Genomic DNA, 18,296 nt, shown 5'->3' with positions numbered 1-18,296 from the left:
CCTGGGAAACATGGAACCAACAATTTACATGAAGGTTATATTTGTATTCAGTATAATAGGGTATCTAAGTCGCTCTGGATAGGTCTGCTAAATGACCAAACTGTAAATAAACATTTACGGATTCAAAATGCAGGCATTCAGCATCCAGAGAACAGCATCCAGGTGCATCTCAATACTGATGTGGACTTGCTCTGACCAATCCAAGTCTTCAAAGATTTGCTTAAATGGATGTAAGGAGTCTAGGAAAAGACATGGCTATGATTACATCTGAAAGGCCATAGCTGCTCTAGTCATGGGGGGCATATAAATAGCCCGACAGTTGTTGAGGGGTTCTCAGCAGCATATCGTTTTCTACTTGTAGTGCAACCAGAACAGACTAACAACAACAGTCCCAATGCATCTCCATGTTCATACATTTAAAAAGTAGTTATGTTACAAAACACACCAGAATACCAGAGGGTTATTTGTTCAACTTTATTGAGAAAAAAAATTAAAGTAACCATTAAATAGCAGAGCTATTAGTTGATCGATCAGCCATAGAGCTTTGAATAACGTATTCAGTGCAAAAGCGAGAACAGTGTTGTGGATGATGGATTAACTAATGGCTCCCGTTCTAAAAACAACAAAAGGAAAAGGATTAACAAAAAAGGTGAAACTTTAAAAAGTGGACACGTTTGCTCTCAACTCTTTTCATTCTCAGCAGCACATAAACCAATTATTTATCTTATCAACATGCATAAAATGTTTGTCCTTATTTACTGCAGATATAGCTAACTTCAGCAATTCTCCATTCAAACAGTTAAGAGTAAGTGTATAATATTCACAGACCTCAGTTCTCTAACGATATTGGCAAATCTTACAAAAATGTGATTGCACCATGTTGATCCTCTCAATACAGAAATTGTGGCATTTGGAGAATCCTTATTCCTTTTAGTTGGCACTTTCTGCGCAAACTTAGAGAAATCAAGAGCTCTTCACAAAGTGGCTGTGGTTGGCTTTATACAGATACATGCTCCAATGAGAGTTCTGATCAATTAGCATCTTTTGGAAAGAAGGGGGCCACATGGAGACATTTTTCCTTGTTAAGAGCATGTAAATAAATTTATGGGGTGTGGGGGCGAAAAATATAATTACTGTTATTGGCTGATGGTAAAGTATTGCGGCCGAATGGGCAAAATAATTACAGTAATTGAAAGTTTATTCCATCTATAATGCAAGTTGTTACGACCATGACAGATTATCACATGGCATACTTCTGAGTCCATTCCCGGGCTATTCTGTTGTACCTGTGGAGATAGAACAAATCAGCAAAAAGAAAATAGACTATCATTACACAATAGACAAGGGGTGTGAAGATCAAGAACGCCATGCATTACAACACAGCAACAGGTTGGCAACTACCCAAGTTGAACTTGAGATCTACGATGTTCACACATAAAAATCCCCCATAGTCCCACCAAAATGGCATATAAACAGTCCCAGACAGTGGAAATACTGTCAGAACCAAGCCCAAATCTACCGAAGCAAAGGCAGATTTATTTAGAGCGGCCAAATATGTCTGCCTAGAGTTAGTTGAAGTGTTGTCAATAATATCACTGTCACAACCAATGGCTGTATATATCAACTGTATAAAAGCAGCGGTGGTCCCGGCCCATCGACTGAAGAGCCAGGACCACCCAATCATATTGAGCAAAAAAATATATACACTGAACAAAAAATAAAATGCAACATGTAAAGTGTTGGTCCCATTTTTCACGAGTTGACATAAATTCACATAAATGTTCCTTACGCACAAAAGGTTTTTCTCTAAAATGTTGTGCACAAATTTGTTTACATCCCTGTTAAGTGAGCATTTTCCTCCTTTGCCAAGATAATCCATCCACCTGACAGGTGTGGCATATCAAGAAGCTTATTAAACAGCATGGCCATTACACAGGTGCACCTTGTGCTGGGGACAATAAAAGGCCACTAAAATGTGCAGTTGTCACACACAAGACAATGCCACAGATGTCTCAAGTTGGAGGGAGCGTGCAATTGGCATGTTGACTGCAGGAATGTCCAACAGAGCTGTTGTCAGATAATTGAATGTTCATTTCTCAACCATAAGCTGCCTCCAACGTCGTTTTAGAGAATTTGGCAGTACATCCAACCGGCCTCACAACCACAGACCACATGTAAGCGCGCCAGCCCAAGACCTCCACATCCAGCTTCTTAACCTGCGGAAGCGTCTGAGGGTGGGGAGGTGTTTTGCGTATCATTTCATAAACCCTTTGCCATGAAATGGGTACATCGAAAATCTCTTCCCAACTATTTTGCAATGTATTTGGCACAGCTGTTAATCTTTTGGTCCTTAAATTGGTATATGTTTGTATTTATCACACTTTTCTTTAAACATTTATGTTATTTAATGCAGGGCCGCCAGACAAGTTCCTTACTTTTTTCCCCTTCCACTTGCCTCTTCCATTTTTGTGGTAATGCTGCAATAAGTTGGTTGTAATTTTGGGTAGAGCAGACATTCCCATGTCTGTGTTAGCTGCATGTATGACAACTCCACCAGTCCTATTTATGATATCATTCACTAAAATTATACCTTTAAAACATTTCATCGAAACATTATTTTTTTTTATCAATTAGTATATTTGAGTTTAACCACAATATTTGTTGTATTATTTGTTCTGTCTTTTCAGGTGGATTAACTGAAATTGCAACCAACTTTCTAAAGCTTGTTTTAAAATATGACGATATTTTGGAAATTATTTTGATTTCAAATAACCGAAAGTGAGCAGATGTATAATGTATTCTTGAAGATGGGGTGAGACATTCCTACCAATTTACAAGAGAACCAGTGGATTTAAGTATAACTTTTGTATGACTGATGCCTTTAGTGAGAGGTCTAATGCTTTAATATTTAATCATTTCTGCCCTCCTAATTCATATTCGCTATATAAATAGGCTTGTCATTCCAAATCAAATTGAATATTTTTTGTTCATATAGTTTAAAAAGCAGGTCACTAGGTGTAGGCAAAACCATAAGCAAATAGGTAAAGTGTGATATGACTAAAGATTAAATCAGGGTGATTTTTCCACAAATAGACAGGCATTTCCATGGTCGCAAGAGCTTAACTTTCTATAAACATTTATTGGAGTGAGATCATTTCTTTCTTTTGGGATTTGTATACTGAGTATGTCCACATCCCCGTTAGACCATTTTATTGGTAAACTACACATGTAATGTAAAATGTGTTTTTTTTTTTTTGTGATCCCATGCATAATATAGCACATATAATTAGGTTTTAATCCAGAGAGGTTAGCAAAACTCAGTAGAATCTTTGCATGTTGCGTTTATATTTTAGTTCAGTGTATATACACGCACTGTGTACAAAACATTAAGAACACCTGCTCTTTACATTACAGACTGACCAGGTGAATTCAGGTGAAAGCTATGATCCCTTATTGATGTCACTTGTTAAAGCCACTTCAAATCAGTATAGATGAAGGGGAGGATACTTGTTAAAGGATTTTTAAGCCTTGAGACATGGATTGTGTCTGTGCAATTCAGAGGGTGGTAGTAGGTGCCAGGCGCAACAGTTTGTGTCAATAACTGCAACGTTGTTGGGTTTTCCCACACAACAGTTTCCAGTGTGTATCAAGAATGGTCCACCACCCAAAGAACATCCAGCCAACTTGACAACTGCATTGGAGTCAACATGGGTCAGCATCCCTGTGGAAAGCTTTGGACACCTTGCCGAGTCCATGCCCTGACATATTGAAGGCAAAAGGGGGGGTGCAACTCAATATTAGGTAGATGTTCCTAATGTTTGCTATACATCTCACACAGTACCAATCAAAAGTTTGGACACCTACTCATTCAAGGATTTTTCTTTATTTTTCCTATTTCTACATTGGAGAATAATAGGGAAGACATCAAAACTATGAAATAACATGGAATCATGGAGTAACCAAAAAAAAAAAAAAAGTGTTAAACAAATCAAAATACATTTTACACTTGAGATTCTTCGAAGTAGTCACCCTTTGCCTTGACTACTTTGCACACTCTTGGCATTATCTCAACCAGCTTCATGAGGAATGCTTTTCTAACAGTCTTGAAGTAGTTCCCACATTTGCTGAGCACTTGTTGGCTGCTTTTCCTTCACTCTGCGGTCCAACTCATCCCAAACCATCTCAATTGGGTTGAGGTCGGGTGACTGGAGGCCAGGTCATCTGATCCAGCACTCCATCACTCTTCTTCTTGGTCAAATAGCCCCTACACAGCCTGGAGGTGTGTTTTGGGTCACAGAATGCTGTGGTAGCCATGCTGGTTACAGTGCCTTGCGAAAGTATTCGGCCCCGTTGAACTTTGCGACCTTTTGCCACATTTCAGGCTTCAAACATAAAGATATAAAGTTATATCTTTATGTTTGAAGCCTGAAATGTGGCAAAAGGTTGCAAAGTTCAAGGGGGCCGAATACTTTCGCAAGGCACTGTAAGTGTATCTTGGGCCCTCCCGAGTGGTGCAGTAGTCCAAGGCACTGCATCGCAGTTGCTAGCTGTGCCACTAGAGATCCTGGTTCACAGCCGGCTGCGACCGGGAGACCCATGGGGCGACGCACAATTGGCCCAGCGTCGTCCGGGTAAGGGGAGGGTTTGGCCAACAGGGATGTCCTTGTCCCATCGCGCTCTAGCGACTCCTGTGGTGGGCCGGGTGCATGCACGCTGACATGGTCACCAGTTGTACAGCGTTTCCTCCGACACGTTGGTCTGGCTGACTTCCAGATTAAGCAGGCATTGTGTCAAGAAGCAGTGCGGTTTGGTTCGGTTGTATTTTGGAGGACGCATGGCTCTCGACCTTCGCCTCTCCCAAGACTGTATGGGAGTTGCAGCAATGAGACAATTGGACACCACGAAATTGGGGAGAAACAGGGATAAAAGTTTTTAAAATACATTTTAAAAAGTGTCTTGAATTCTAAATAAAATCACTGACAGTGTCACCAGCAAAGCACCATCACACCTCCTCTATGCTTCATGGTGGGAACCACACACAAAGACAGAGGTTGGGACCAAAAATCTCAAATTTGGTCTCATTAGACCAAAGGACAGACAGTCATTTCTCTTTGCTTATTTGAGCTGTTCTTGCCATAATACAGACTTGGACTTTTACCAAATAGGGCTATCGTCTGTATACCACCCCCACCTTGTCACAACACAACTGATTGGCTCAAACGCATTAAGGAAGGAAATTCCACAAATTAACAAGGCACACATGTTAATTGAAATGCATTCCAGGTGACTACCTCATGAAGCTGGTTGAGAGAATGCCAAGCTTGTGCAAAGCTGTCATCAAGGGTGGCTACTTTGAAGAATCTCATCAAATATATGTTTAACACTTTTTTGGTTACTACATGATTCCATGTGTTGTTTTAGTTTTGATGTCTAAACAATTATTCTACAATATAGAAAATAGTAAAAAATAAAGAAGAACGCTTGAATGAGTAGGTGTGTCCAAACTTTTGACTGGTACTGTGTATATTTTTTTAATGCTTTCTACTTGTTAGTGTTCCAAACAGGACATTTGTCTTTTTACCTAAACATGCAAACACCATCAGATAGAATTCATAGCAAGCAATGCACTGGAATGACATTGATGAACTGGAATGACATTTAACTGAAAGCCACACCACTAATAAGCCAAGAATATGACTGCATTGAGGCAGAAACCACTGTGCTTCTATGGCTATATGCACCATGCCACTGCTTACTTCATTAGCAAACAAGACAGCTCATAATCCAGTGCCTTTATCACAGTCACACTTATACTTTAACTTTAATTAGCTTTCAAATGCAAAATTCTTTCAACCTCATGGCAAAATGTGTAGAATAGCATGAGATTAGCTATAAAACGGCACAGTTTCCTCTCTACCCAATGACAAAATGTGTAGAATTGCAGGAAGTTAGACGATGTGTGGGTTTTTTTGGGGCCCACTCACATTTCTGCAGGCCCACCCACAAAAAAAATGTCTGGCCAAAGCTATTGATCGCATGACACCACTCATTCCCGCATTTGAAGTCAAATAAATCAGTTGCGATGGCGTCTCATGTCAGAGATTTATGTAGACATAACATGCAGTTTGAGCTACACCGGGAAGTGACGTTGCAGGCTAGCTCAGTGCTGCCCCCTCTCATTGAATATCTCAAATTGAAGGCCGACCGGGGTACTGCAGGCTGCCATTAGCTATAAAATTATCCTCATAACCTGTGTACGATTTTAAAATAATCAGGAAATACACCTGGTGTAGTAAAAGTAATTATTGGTGCCATGATTGTCATCAAAAATTATATTTTTATTTACACAAAGATTGCCATTTTCCACTTCACTATAACGGGGGGTGGGTCTTGCCTGCAATGTAGTACCACGGTCGCCCTTGAACTTCGTGGCTTCAATGAGAAGGGAGAGGAGTCCTTCTCCCCTGGTCACAACCCATAAAGCTCCACCACAGACACACACACGGTCCACTCCCTTCACAATGCAGGGCAGTCTTACCCTAAAGCATAGCGTACTTGTCTGTCCATTCTCTCGCTAGTCTATTATACCTGATATGGAAGGAAAGGTCCTATATTATAAAGATATGACATTATAGGAATTAACTATCATTTAGCACCTATCTCGTTCAAGTCTCGGATCAAAAAGTGGCATAATATTTTTCACAAATATTAGAGTATGCAGTTCATGAACAAAATGTAGGACAAAGCTGGGTCTACAGTATACTTACTTTTCAGTATCTGTTTTGTAGATACGGGCGATTTCTGGCACTAACGGGTCGTCAGGGTTGGGGTCACATAAGAGAGAACAAATGGACAAAAGTACTGAAAAGAAGATTAGAAACAAGTATTAGAAGTGGATCTTAGGCATGTGAATTGAAATGAAGTCACAAGGTAAAAATGTGTATCAAAAGCATGAAAAACATCAAACATCCTACCTTTAGAGATAGTTAATGCTGGAGACCACTGTGATCTCAAAATATCCAGGCAGATGCTGCCGTTACTGTTAATATTTGGGTGATAAATTCTTGTGGTGAATGCTAGCTGCAATGAAAAGGTTGGAGCAGCAATCAAACACATGATTACATAAGATCAACGGAAACCATACTTCCTCAATCGTCTACATGCATCAAGAAAACTATTAATTGTAATAGAACAGAGGAACAGGAGAGGAAATAATTACCTTAGGTGGTTTGAAGGGGTAGTCTGTGGGGAAATGAATGGTCAGGAAAAAAACACCACCTTGGTATGGACTGTCATTCTGAAAAGAAACAAACATTTTAACGGACACACTGACCAGCCAAAACTAATGCAACTTCAACGAGCAAACACTTTATACATTATACTTACAGGCCCCATAATTGTAGCTTGCCAATGAAACACTGGAAAACAAGTAGATACAGTTAGAAACATGTTTCAATGTTGAGAATGTTCGCTCAAATAAAAGTGCTTAGTTTGGCCTTACTGTCATCTCCAACAGGGCCGGCGGAACACTGTGCAGGAGGGTCCCTGGCCAGGTCGTTCAGCTCCTGAAAGAGGGACCAAACCAGGACACCATCAGTCCCACTGTTCCCCTACCAACATGGTTATTGAGTTTCTCATCCCTTCAACTCCACCTATTTAGATGATCCAGCATAATGGCTGTGGTTGCAAACACATGTGCATCGGTGATTCTTTTATAGGACAACTGGAAACAGCAAACTCCATGATACTGCTACTGCACAGACCTCACAGTTGTATTTCGAAGGGCATTTACATTGTATTTACATTGCTGCCGTTGCAAAGAGCACTGCACAGTAAGTATTTCTAAAGGTTAATTAGGGACGGAGGAAAAGAGGAATCAATTTTCATAATGACAATTCACAATGACTAGTCTTGGCCCTAGTGAAAGTGGACAGTGACTTAACAGGTTTCTTGTATTGCAGTGGCAGAGAATATAGTCTCTTGCAGAGCCCTGCCAGAGCAAACACTTCAGGAAACCAGATTAGGTAAGAACTTCTTTGGCCAATAAATACAATTATATTTGTCATGTGCTTCGTAAACAACAGGTGTAACCTAGTGATGTCACAATACCACAGGGTTAAAAATTCTGAGTAGCCTAGAGTTCTGTTCGCCCCGTCAAATTTTCTAAATGTTCTGCGCATGTGCTTCACAAAAACCTGTCACTGAAATTCACGTTCTACTCAATACAACAAACTTAATTGAATTTCACACTGTTCAGTGTATAATAGAGTACTGCATAGAATTTCTGATTTGCAAAGTCCTACCTGTGATTTGGCTGGAGGAATAGGATGAAGGAATATACATGTATAATGTTCTGCAAGTCATTGTGGCGGTAAGGGAAAACACTGCATTAAACTTTTACTCAGTTAACACACACACACACACACACACAGCTCCCAACTTATAACTTTAGGCACCATATAACATTTAAGAACCACCAGAAAGATAATTTAAATAGATTTTAAGCTTACATTGAAGCACATCTCATGAGTAGCAGACCCTTTTCCTTTCTTCCTGTGCCAATCAAATTTGCCTAGACTTGCTGTCAAGGCCAAGAAACTCCTGGCAGATTAACTTAAACTGGATCCTAAACTCATCGAGATGGAGGACGCATATGAATTGCACTTTCATCCCCAATGGACAGCCCAGATCTATAGTGGTGAAACTGCTCAGGTTCAAAGACAAGGAAGAGATTCTCAGGTGAGCCATGTGCCTGAAGGGAACCAAAATCTTCATTAATGAAGACTTCTCCGAAAAGGTACACCTCAAAAGAAAGGAACTGCTGCCACGACTAATTGAAGAACAAAAAGAAGGCAACATCGCATACCTGAAGTATGATCAGCTGGTCATTCACCCCCCATCTCGTAGGCCTATGGTAAGTCACTCAGCTATATTACACTGATTTGACACAAACGCATTCACACCAACAGATACACATATTTTCTGTACTTTGTTCATGTGTTTCACCTAACCTCAAGCGGATCCTTTGTCTGAACCACCCAGGGCATTTGAACTGATTCCAGAGGCTGACCCAAAACGTCGCCGAAGAAGAGGCGGACGGAGTGGTCTTCTGGTCAGACTTTGTTGGCTTGCACAACACCCACCGCTGCCGAGTATATTACTCGCTAATGTCCAGTCTAGATAACAAGGTAGACGAAAATAGGCCAAGGGTTGCTTTCCAGAGAGACATCAGGGATTGTAACATACTCTGTTTCACGGAAACATGGCTCTCTCGGGATATAGCCATCTGGATTCTTTGTGTGTCGCGCCGACAGGAATAAACATATCTCCTGAAGAAATGGCAGGATGTGTGTTACATGATTAACGACTCATGGTGTAATTGTAATAACATACAGGAACTCAAGTCCTTTTGTTCACCCGACCTAGAATTCTTCACAATCAAATGCCGACCGTATTATCTCCCAAGAGAATCCTCCTATTGTCACAGCCGTGTATATCCCCCCTCAAGCCGTTACCACGACGGCCCTCAAGGAACTTCACTGGACTTTATGCAAACCATATATCCTGAGGCTGCATTTATTGTAGCTGGAGATTTTAACAAGGCAAATTTGAGAATAAGGCTACCTAAATTCTATCAGCATATTGACTGTAGCACTCGCGCAAGAAAAACACTGGATCACTGCTAATCTAACTTCCGCAATGCATACAAGACCCTCCCCCTCCCCCCTTCGTCAAATCTGACCACGACTCCATTTTGCTCCTCCCTTCCTATAGGCAGAAACTCAAACAGGATGTACCCGTGCAATTCAAAGGTGGTCTGGCCAATCGGAATCCACACTTCAAGATTGTTTTGATCACGCAGACTGGAATATGTTCGCACAAAACTGAAAGTGCGAACCACTGCACCATGGAAACAGCGTAGTTATTCCCACCACAAGTCAATCAAACAAGTGAAATGTCAGTATAAAGACAAAGTGGAATCGCAATTCAACGGTTCCGACGCGAGACGTATGTGGCCGGGTCTACAGATAATTACGGACTACCAAAGGAAAACTAGCCACTTCAGATAAAACACCCTTGCCTGCTTTGAGGATAATACAAGGATTGCGGGCTCTCCTCCTCCGTGGCCGAGGTAAGACATTGAAACGCGTTAACGCTCGCAAGGCTGCCGGCCCAGACAGCACCCCTAGTCACGTCCTCTGAGCATGCACAGACCAGCTGGTTGGAGTGTTTACGGACATATTCAATCTCTCCCTATCCCAGTCTGCTGTCCCCACATGCAAAGAAACCAAAGTAGGCAAGAGGTAACTGAACTAAATGACTACCACCCTGTAGCACTAACCTCTGTCATCATGATGTGCTTTGAGAGACTAGTCAAGGATCATATCACCTCCACCTTACCGGTCATCCTACACAAGGCCTGGGCAACTCCAGTCCTCGGGGGCCTGATTAGTGTCACACTTTTGCCCCATCAAACACACCTAACTCCAATAATCAACTAATCATGATCTTCAGTTAAAAATGCAATTAGTTTAAAATCAGGTGAGTTTGCTAGGGATGGGGGAAAAGTGACACCAATCAGGCCCCAGAGGACTGGAGTTGCCCAGGCCTTCCCTAGAACCACTTCAATTTGCTTACCTCCCCAATAGGTCCACAGATGATGCAATCGCCATCACACTGCCCTATCCCATCTGGACAAGAGGAATACCTATGTAAGAATGCTGTTCATTGACGACAGCTCAGCATTCAACACCATAGTACCCTCCAAGCTCATCATTAAGCTGGAGGCCCTGGGTCTCAACCCCTGACGGGACGCCCCAGGTGGTGGAGGTAGGAAACATCTCCACTTCGCTGATCCTCAACACTGGGGCCCCACAAGGGTGTGTCCTCAGCATCCTCCTGTACTCCATGTTCACCCATGACTGCGTAGCCATGCATGTCTCTGAATTAATCAGGTTTTCAGACGACACAACAGTAGTAGGCTTGATTACCAACAACGACGAGACAGCTTACAATTGTTGGAAAAATTACTGGTGTCATGCACAAAGTAGATGTCCTAACCGACTTGCCAAAACTATAGATTGTTAACAAGAAATTTGTGGAGTGGTTGAAAAACAAGTTTTAAATGACTCCAACCTAAGTGTATGTAAACTTCCGACTTCAACTCTTTACCAAATCTATGCAAACTGGTATTGTTCCTAAAGATTAGAAAATTGTTATCCCCATCATTAAAATCTGTGGATCAAAGATGTTTTTACAAATAGTCACCCAATATCTGTACTACCATGTTCTTCTAAAATGCTAGAAAAATTGGTGTACAAAAGAACGTTGAAACATTTTTTTTAAATCAACTATTCTCTGTGAGCACCAATATGGTTTTCGTAAAAAATATTTCACAGATATGGCTCTTTTGCAACTTGTGGATAAAATATTTACAGCCCTTAAATTAATACGCTCTTGGCATATTTTTGGATTTATCCAAAGCATTTGACATGGTTGACAAACTATTACTTTCTAAATTGCATTATTACGGTTTTCATGATAGAGAATTTTTTTTAGGCAAATGGCATTAGCATATACCAGGGCCAAGATATCCTGTGGCGTCCCACAGGGTTCGATAATTGGACCTTTGTTATTCATAATCTATATCAATGACCTTGCTGCTGTGTCTTCTACTGTACTTCCCATTCTCTTTGCTAATGATACCAATTCGATTTTCATCACACTAGAATTTTGATTTACTAATTAATGAAGCCAACTCAGGCATGGCCACATTTTCTGAATGGTTACAGATAATTTGTTAATCTTTAAACGTTGACAAAATCCAACTTCATTGTATTCACTAGTAAGAACACAAAATATTGTAAAACTGAGCTAGGATCTCAATTGGTGGGAATGAAATGGAACAAGTCACATCTACTAGATTCCTTGGAGTTCTAATTTATGAAAAGTTATCCTGGAAAAACCATATTAAACTTGTCTGCAGCAAAGTGATGAAATATGTTGGTATCATCAGAAAAATGTGTGGTTTGGTTCATCAGGCACACCAACGGGTTCACCAACAGATGCACATCTGTATTCCCGGTCATGTGAAATCCATAGATTTGGGTCTAATTTAATCAATTTACTGATTTGCTTATAAGAACTGTAACTCAGTTAAATCTTTGAAATTGTTGCATGTTGCATTTAGATTTTTGACCAGTATAAATTAGCGCAAATCAAAATAGGAAGAAAAAAAGGTAGCACCTGTAATACAGGTCATTTTTAAAAACCATTTAGGCTAGAGACAAGCCGTTCTCTACTGTAAAGCTACAAGCATGCCAGCCGCAAAGCTGTGCTCCATTTCCCTTCTCTGGCGCTCAGAGTCTGCATGACAGCGAATTTGCAGTGTAATCAGACTGGCCTGTGCTCATGGTTATAACAGGCGATTACATTAATCAATGTATCAACTTCCTTCGCTCTGCTCCAATGTCACAAATGTACAAATATAACAGAAGACTCATCAGGGTCTGCATCCCTGCTCGCCATCACGGTTAAACTATATTTTAAAAACGGGTGGCGCAACAGATGCGCAGGAAAAGCGGGTGGAGAGAAGCAGGTGAGTGAGGGTTGGCAGGGGATGCGGCTGGCGGATTACAGCTGCCACGTGATTTGCACATTAAAGTGAAGTGGATATTATTAGACCGGCGCATACCAGTGGATTTTGCTTAAATTAAACTGAATTTAGGAACAAAACTGCCTTTATAAAACTTTTAGAATAGGTGCCAGCTGGTTCTTTAGAAGAGCTGAAAAATGTGGTAGTATCATATGAAACGGTACAGAATTCTAAAATGTTGGTATCATAAGTATCATGATGTTTTGGTACTGTGATATTACCGTGTAACTAATAGTGAAATATTTACTTATGGGCACTTCCCAACAATGCAGAGAGAATAGAAATTATAACACAAGGAATAAATACACAAAGAATAACGATAACTTGGCTATATACACGGGGTACCAGTACCAAGTCGATGTGCAGATGTAATTGAGGTAGATATGTACATATACAGTAAAGTATGTAAGTATGTAAAGTATGTAAGACACCTTGACTTTTTCCACTTTATTCTAAAATTGATTAAATGGTTCCCCCCCTCAAATCAATCTAAACACAATATCCCATAATGACAAAGCAAAAACAGGTTCAGCTCTAGGAAGAGTCTTGGTTCCAAACTTCCATTTAAGAATGATGGACGTGGGCCTCCCGGGTGGCGCAGTGGTTAAGGGCGCTGTACCAGGACACACTACCAAGTGTGCTATTTTTCAGGAGTTGCCCTACCGGAGTTACACAGTGATAGCGTCACTGCTATTAGCTTCACGACATACATATTATGGAACGCTGTTTGGGTCTTTGCGTGTCAACAAATATAAAATAGCACTGTCAAAGCTGTACGAAAAAGTCTGCAAACAAGCAAACACCGGCCACGAACGATGTGTTTACAATAGCACTTTGGTAATATAGCATCATTTGTTCGACCGCAACTTCTAGGGTAGCTAGCTTTAACTTGGTACCCAGCTAGCACCAATACAACCAGCCTGAAAACAATGACCAGTAAAAACTGCAGTCATTTCTGTTATTCTTAGCAACGATTTAGGAATCCTTGTAAGTATTAGCTAGGTTGCCACTTGTTGTTCACCTATTGAACTTTTACTTCAGCTCATGAAAATAAATAGCTAGCCAGCTACTTAACCCTGTTGCCCAAAGATAACGTTATAAGCATCCAGCTAGCTTCATCTGGCTAGTTAGGCTCGACTGGACCGGGTTGTTTTGTGAAGCTAGCCACAAAACGAATTAGGCACAATAGTGGGATTTGCGGTTTGCCTTCAAAATAAAAGTATGTCATTGACAGTGATGGAAATGAATAGAAACAGCAGAATTACGCCATATTTATATTTTGAAGACTAACCGCAAATTCCACTATTGTGGCTAATCCTTATTGTGGCTAGCTTCACATAGATGGGTCCGACCATTAATCAAATATTAACTGTCTTATAAATGACGGTTATTTTATATGATGACACATAGCAATCTAGTTAGCTAGCTAACTATAGATAATGAAACAATGTTTTGCTATGTTTTTGGCGAAGAACATTGTTTGCATCCATAAGCTAGCTAGCTTTTTTTTATGACCAGCACTGTAGGTGCGTGAGACAACTTTACCAGCATCATAGCATACGTATCAATGAATCGTTGTGACATGAAATATGAGTGATAGTGTAATCAATGTGTAATAACTACATAAAAAATGAACGCATTAAATTATGTGACGTGCAGTCATATTCATGTCCTGATTGGTCAACAAGCTTATTTGACACGCCAAATAGTGTTATAGTATATTTTTTGACACGAAAAGACCCAAACGACGTTCCATAGAAACAGCACAGCAAGTGAAAAAAATTGGTTTTGATTATGTTTTACTGGTATTGGGGACATACGTAAATGCCAACACAATAACTTGGTCAGTGTGATGTGTGTAACCTTTATTTAACTAGGCAAGTCAGTTAAGAACAAATTCTTATTTACAATGACGGCATACCCCGGCCAAACCCTGTACGACACTGGGCCAATTGTGCGCCGTCCTATGGGAATCACAATCACGGTCGGACGTGACACAGCCTGGATTCGAACCATGGATTGTAGTGACGCCTTTTGCACTGAGATGCAGTGCCTTAGACCGCTTTGTCCATATGTGTGTGTTTTAACTATTTAACTGTACTAGAATGCTTAAAAGGCTGCTATTTTTTGTTATATTGGTTATCGGTATCGCTTTTTTTTGGCAAGGAAAATATCACTAATATCTACAAACCTGTTTTCGCTTTGTCATAATGGGGTATTAGGGGGAAGATGGGTTAAATAATATATTCAAATCTATTTTAGAATAAGGCTCTAACAAAATGTGTAAAAGGGGAAGTGGTCTGAATACTTTCCAAACACACTGTAGGTAGGGATAAAATGACTAGGCAACAGGATAGATAAACAATAGCAGTAGCATATGTGGTGAGTCAATAGAGTTAGTGCAAAAAGGGTCAATGCAGATAACCAATAGCTAGCTACCTGGACTAACTATTTAGCAGTCTTACGGCTTGGGGGCAGAAGCTGTTCAGGGTCCTGTTGATTACCGTCTATATTGCATACGAGTCTGATTGGGAGAGGATGAGACAATGTTTGTCATCAAATAGATTAGTAAAAGACGTGTAAGTCAAGCCTTGAACAGGTAGGAAGCTGTGGGCTGTATTTCCGTCAGGCACAGGTGGTGTCTGTGCAAATCTGAGCTAGCGTTTAAAGATACACAGCTGTCACTCAACCAGTAACAGGCTAACAGCCTGTGTGACATTGGCCTAGGATTCCACCACTATGGTTAACTAACCGGTTAGAAAGATCAACACTGAACCATTATGTAAATACAGACCTGCTATAACTCAGTAATAAACATAGGCCTGTAAAGACTTGAGTGATGCGTATGTGAGTTGAGGCAAGTAATTAGCATCGAACGATAGGGAATACTGAACTTTGCATGATAGATGAAAGCTTAACCCTGACAAATTGTGGCAATGTCTTACTCAAACACCTGAGTCAGAATGAGGATTGGCCTGACCAGTGTTATACTGTGCGAGCCCAAACGGGAGGGAAAGACAACAGCAGCATCGCTGTCAGTGTGTGTTTATCTGCACTCAAGCACTTCTCTGTGGTTGAGCAAACCTAAAGAGTAGGCTTGGTGAAATTAGAAAGGTTTTTGATAAGCAAATTAATAAATCTGAGTTATATGCATCGTACTTAATATTTAGGTCTACATTTTGTTGTTGGTTTCATAAACTATGCTGGGTTCAATTCAGTTCAATTGTGTCAGTATCTTTGAAACTATAATCTATCAAATTAAAGTCGCATACTCCATATATAAACTCACAGCACTTTAATGGGTATTTACCAACGTGTCGGCATCACTGTGCCTTATTGTTTATTCACCGTTAGTCAGCACCTCCACACAAACTAATTTTTCTGGGTGTGCGCCAGCTCATGATTTTTAATCTACTAGTACCTTTGAAACAAATTCCAATTCTAATAGGTTCTTTATGCTAGAAGTTATTTGTACAGTAACAACCAATGTTCCCCTTTATTTTCAGGCAGGACTCAAAGGGCTTTGAAGCAACATCCTGGAATACCAACAATTTATTTTTAGGCATGGGCCCTGTCCCAGTTAAGGTGAACAACTAGCAGCATAGGCCAACATTCATTTACATCTATTCAAAAGGAACATTTATAAGATACTCTTTACATAACACCCCCCCCCCCCCCCTCCCTAAAAAAAAAAGTTAAGGGTGTAGACATTGGTTTAACACCTACTACAGCAATGTAATGTTGGTGACCTCATCCATGGAGTTTTAGTTTGAATATTTGCCAATGACAATAGAATAGGCATACCTATCACTTAACACCATGGCCCTATAACATTCAAAGCTCTGTAATATGGTATGCGTTCAACTAACTACATTTACTTGCATTTTCAACTCAAGTGTCAGTGAATGCCACCTCTAAACCAATATTAGGAGAGGTGTTTAAATGTTGAACTTGGCTTGGGTGGGGGCACAGCAATTCCAGACTAACATAGTAGTAACACCACAGCAGCTAGCTAAGTCTATGTTTTATGCCCGTGGTTTCTTAAAATAGTAGAGGCCAGAAAAAAATACCCACACCAGGATAACACTTGACTTGGCCAGCTTGCATGACAAGGTTTATATTTCCAGCAAGGAACTCAAACCCGAAACATGCCACGAGCTGGTAACGTTAGTGGTATGCAACAGCCTTATCCTCCCTCTCATCAGGTTTCACCATATCTTCTTAGCTCCAGTAGAAGTTTAAGGGATAACGTTACTAGCTTACAAACTTTACACTAACTAACCTAACGTTGGTCAAGTCATTTAGCTTGGATTTTAGCTACTTAGATTCTTTACTAATGTTTTGGTCACACTCACTTTAAAGTGATTAAAACTAGCTAGCTAAGCTAGGCCCTGTTGCCACTTTGCTACTGCTAGCTAAAATTGCTAACCAAAAGCCAAGGCAGCACGCTTGGCTAGCTAACGTTATAGCGAGCTAAGGTTATAGCGAGCTAGCTAACGTTACAGCGAGCTAGCTAACGTTATAGTCAGCTGCCCACTGTACGACATTAACTAACGTAGTTATCTAACTAAAACGAAATATAACAATTTCACCACATTAGCTACCTGCTACAGAATATCTAATTTATTAAGCAGTATTTACGGCAAAGCGTCAAACAACAATCCATTTACCTTGTGAATTCGTTTTAAGGCCATTCTGCCAGTGCGTAGCAGGGAGCGGTTGTCGAAGGAGAGCACAGGCTAACTACGTGATGCTAACTAGCATATATCAATTAGCTGTAGTGTAAGGCGAACTACCTAACGTGTTGGTTACCTAGCTAGCTTTGCAAAAAATGACAATTTTACTTTTACAGTTGAGACAAGGGTATCAATATAGAATGATATTCTGGCTTTCCTTTGTCGACAGCCTTTGACTGCACTGATATTTTAACGTTGCCGTTACAAACTTGACCAGCCGAATGATTACGTTAGCTCAGCTCGTTCTTCTGGTCACGACTGTGAAGTGAGCAATATTCGCGATGAGTGCAATCAGCGGTTCGCCTTCAAAAGAAAAGTCCCGCATTGAAACTGGTGCAAACGGATACAAATAGTTCAATCATGCCACAATTGGACTAGGTAATGCTAAACAAGGTTGGAATGTCCTTACATAAAGACAACTATTTATTCATTTTACAATAAACAGTAAAAATCTGTTGAAATCTCAAAAGGTTTGACAGTGCTACCCTGAGCGCCCTCGTGAGGGAAACCCTGCTAAGTAGCAACATCATGATATGCCCGTATATAAAGCTTGATGTTACAGATTACATTTTTAGGGGTGGTCTACTAACCACTGGTCTGGCAACCATCATTACGCACACCTGTTCCCCATAGTTACGCACACCTGGACCTCATCATCACCTTGATTATTCTCCCTTTATTTTGTCCTCAGTAGCGTCAGTCATCAGCCAGTATTGGTTTTGTCACGTTCAGTACACGGCTCCTGTTTTGTTTATCTGCCTTTTTCTAATGATTAATTAAACTCACCTTCTGCACCTGCTTCCTGACTCCCAGTGTATATTTTAAAGAATGCTTCCTCACTATATGGAAGCAGCAGCGAACAGGGACACCTACTCCACCAACACCACGATCAGCTGGCGCAACTG

General features: G+C 40.6%; 1 protein-coding gene across 2 annotated transcripts; it reads right to left on the bottom strand.

The window, feature by feature from the left end:
* Positions 1–459: 459 nt before the first annotated feature.
* On the bottom strand, positions 460–17,696 carry LOC100136237 (ubiquitin-conjugating enzyme E2D 2 isoform 1). 2 transcript variants are annotated; one of them, XM_021559483.2, is made up of 8 exons: positions 17,326–17,696; positions 7,502–7,565; positions 7,387–7,418; positions 7,220–7,297; positions 6,975–7,080; positions 6,768–6,861; positions 6,539–6,588; positions 460–1,286 (listed from the first exon to the last, which is right to left on the bottom strand). In XM_021559483.2, the coding sequence occupies exons 1-7, from the start codon at positions 17,347–17,349 to the stop codon at positions 6,540–6,542; spliced, it is 447 nt and encodes a 148-aa protein (XP_021415158.1). In that variant the 5' UTR covers positions 17,350–17,696; the 3' UTR covers positions 460–1,286; position 6,539.
* Positions 17,697–18,296: the final 600 nt, after the last annotated feature.

The sequence above is a fragment of the Oncorhynchus mykiss genome, chromosome 14 (assembly GCF_013265735.2).
Source record: "Oncorhynchus mykiss isolate Arlee chromosome 14, USDA_OmykA_1.1, whole genome shotgun sequence".
Lineage (NCBI taxonomy): Eukaryota > Metazoa > Chordata > Actinopteri > Salmoniformes > Salmonidae > Oncorhynchus > Oncorhynchus mykiss.
Note: the sequence above shows the minus strand (reverse complement) of the source record. Positions and strands in the feature narration are given on the sequence as shown.

Bases quoted from the DNA above. Each gene is read 5' to 3' on its own strand.
- LOC100136237 (XM_021559483.2), bottom strand. From the start codon at position 17,349: ATGGCCTTAAAACGAATTCACAAG. The intron at 7,298-7,386 runs GTAAGTATAATG...GTTTCTTTTCAG, and splicing joins AAGCTACAATTATGGGGCCT to AATGACAGTCCATACCAAGG. The intron at 7,081-7,219 runs GTAATTATTTCC...TTTTCATTGCAG, and splicing joins ACCCCTTCAAACCACCTAAG to CTAGCATTCACCACAAGAAT.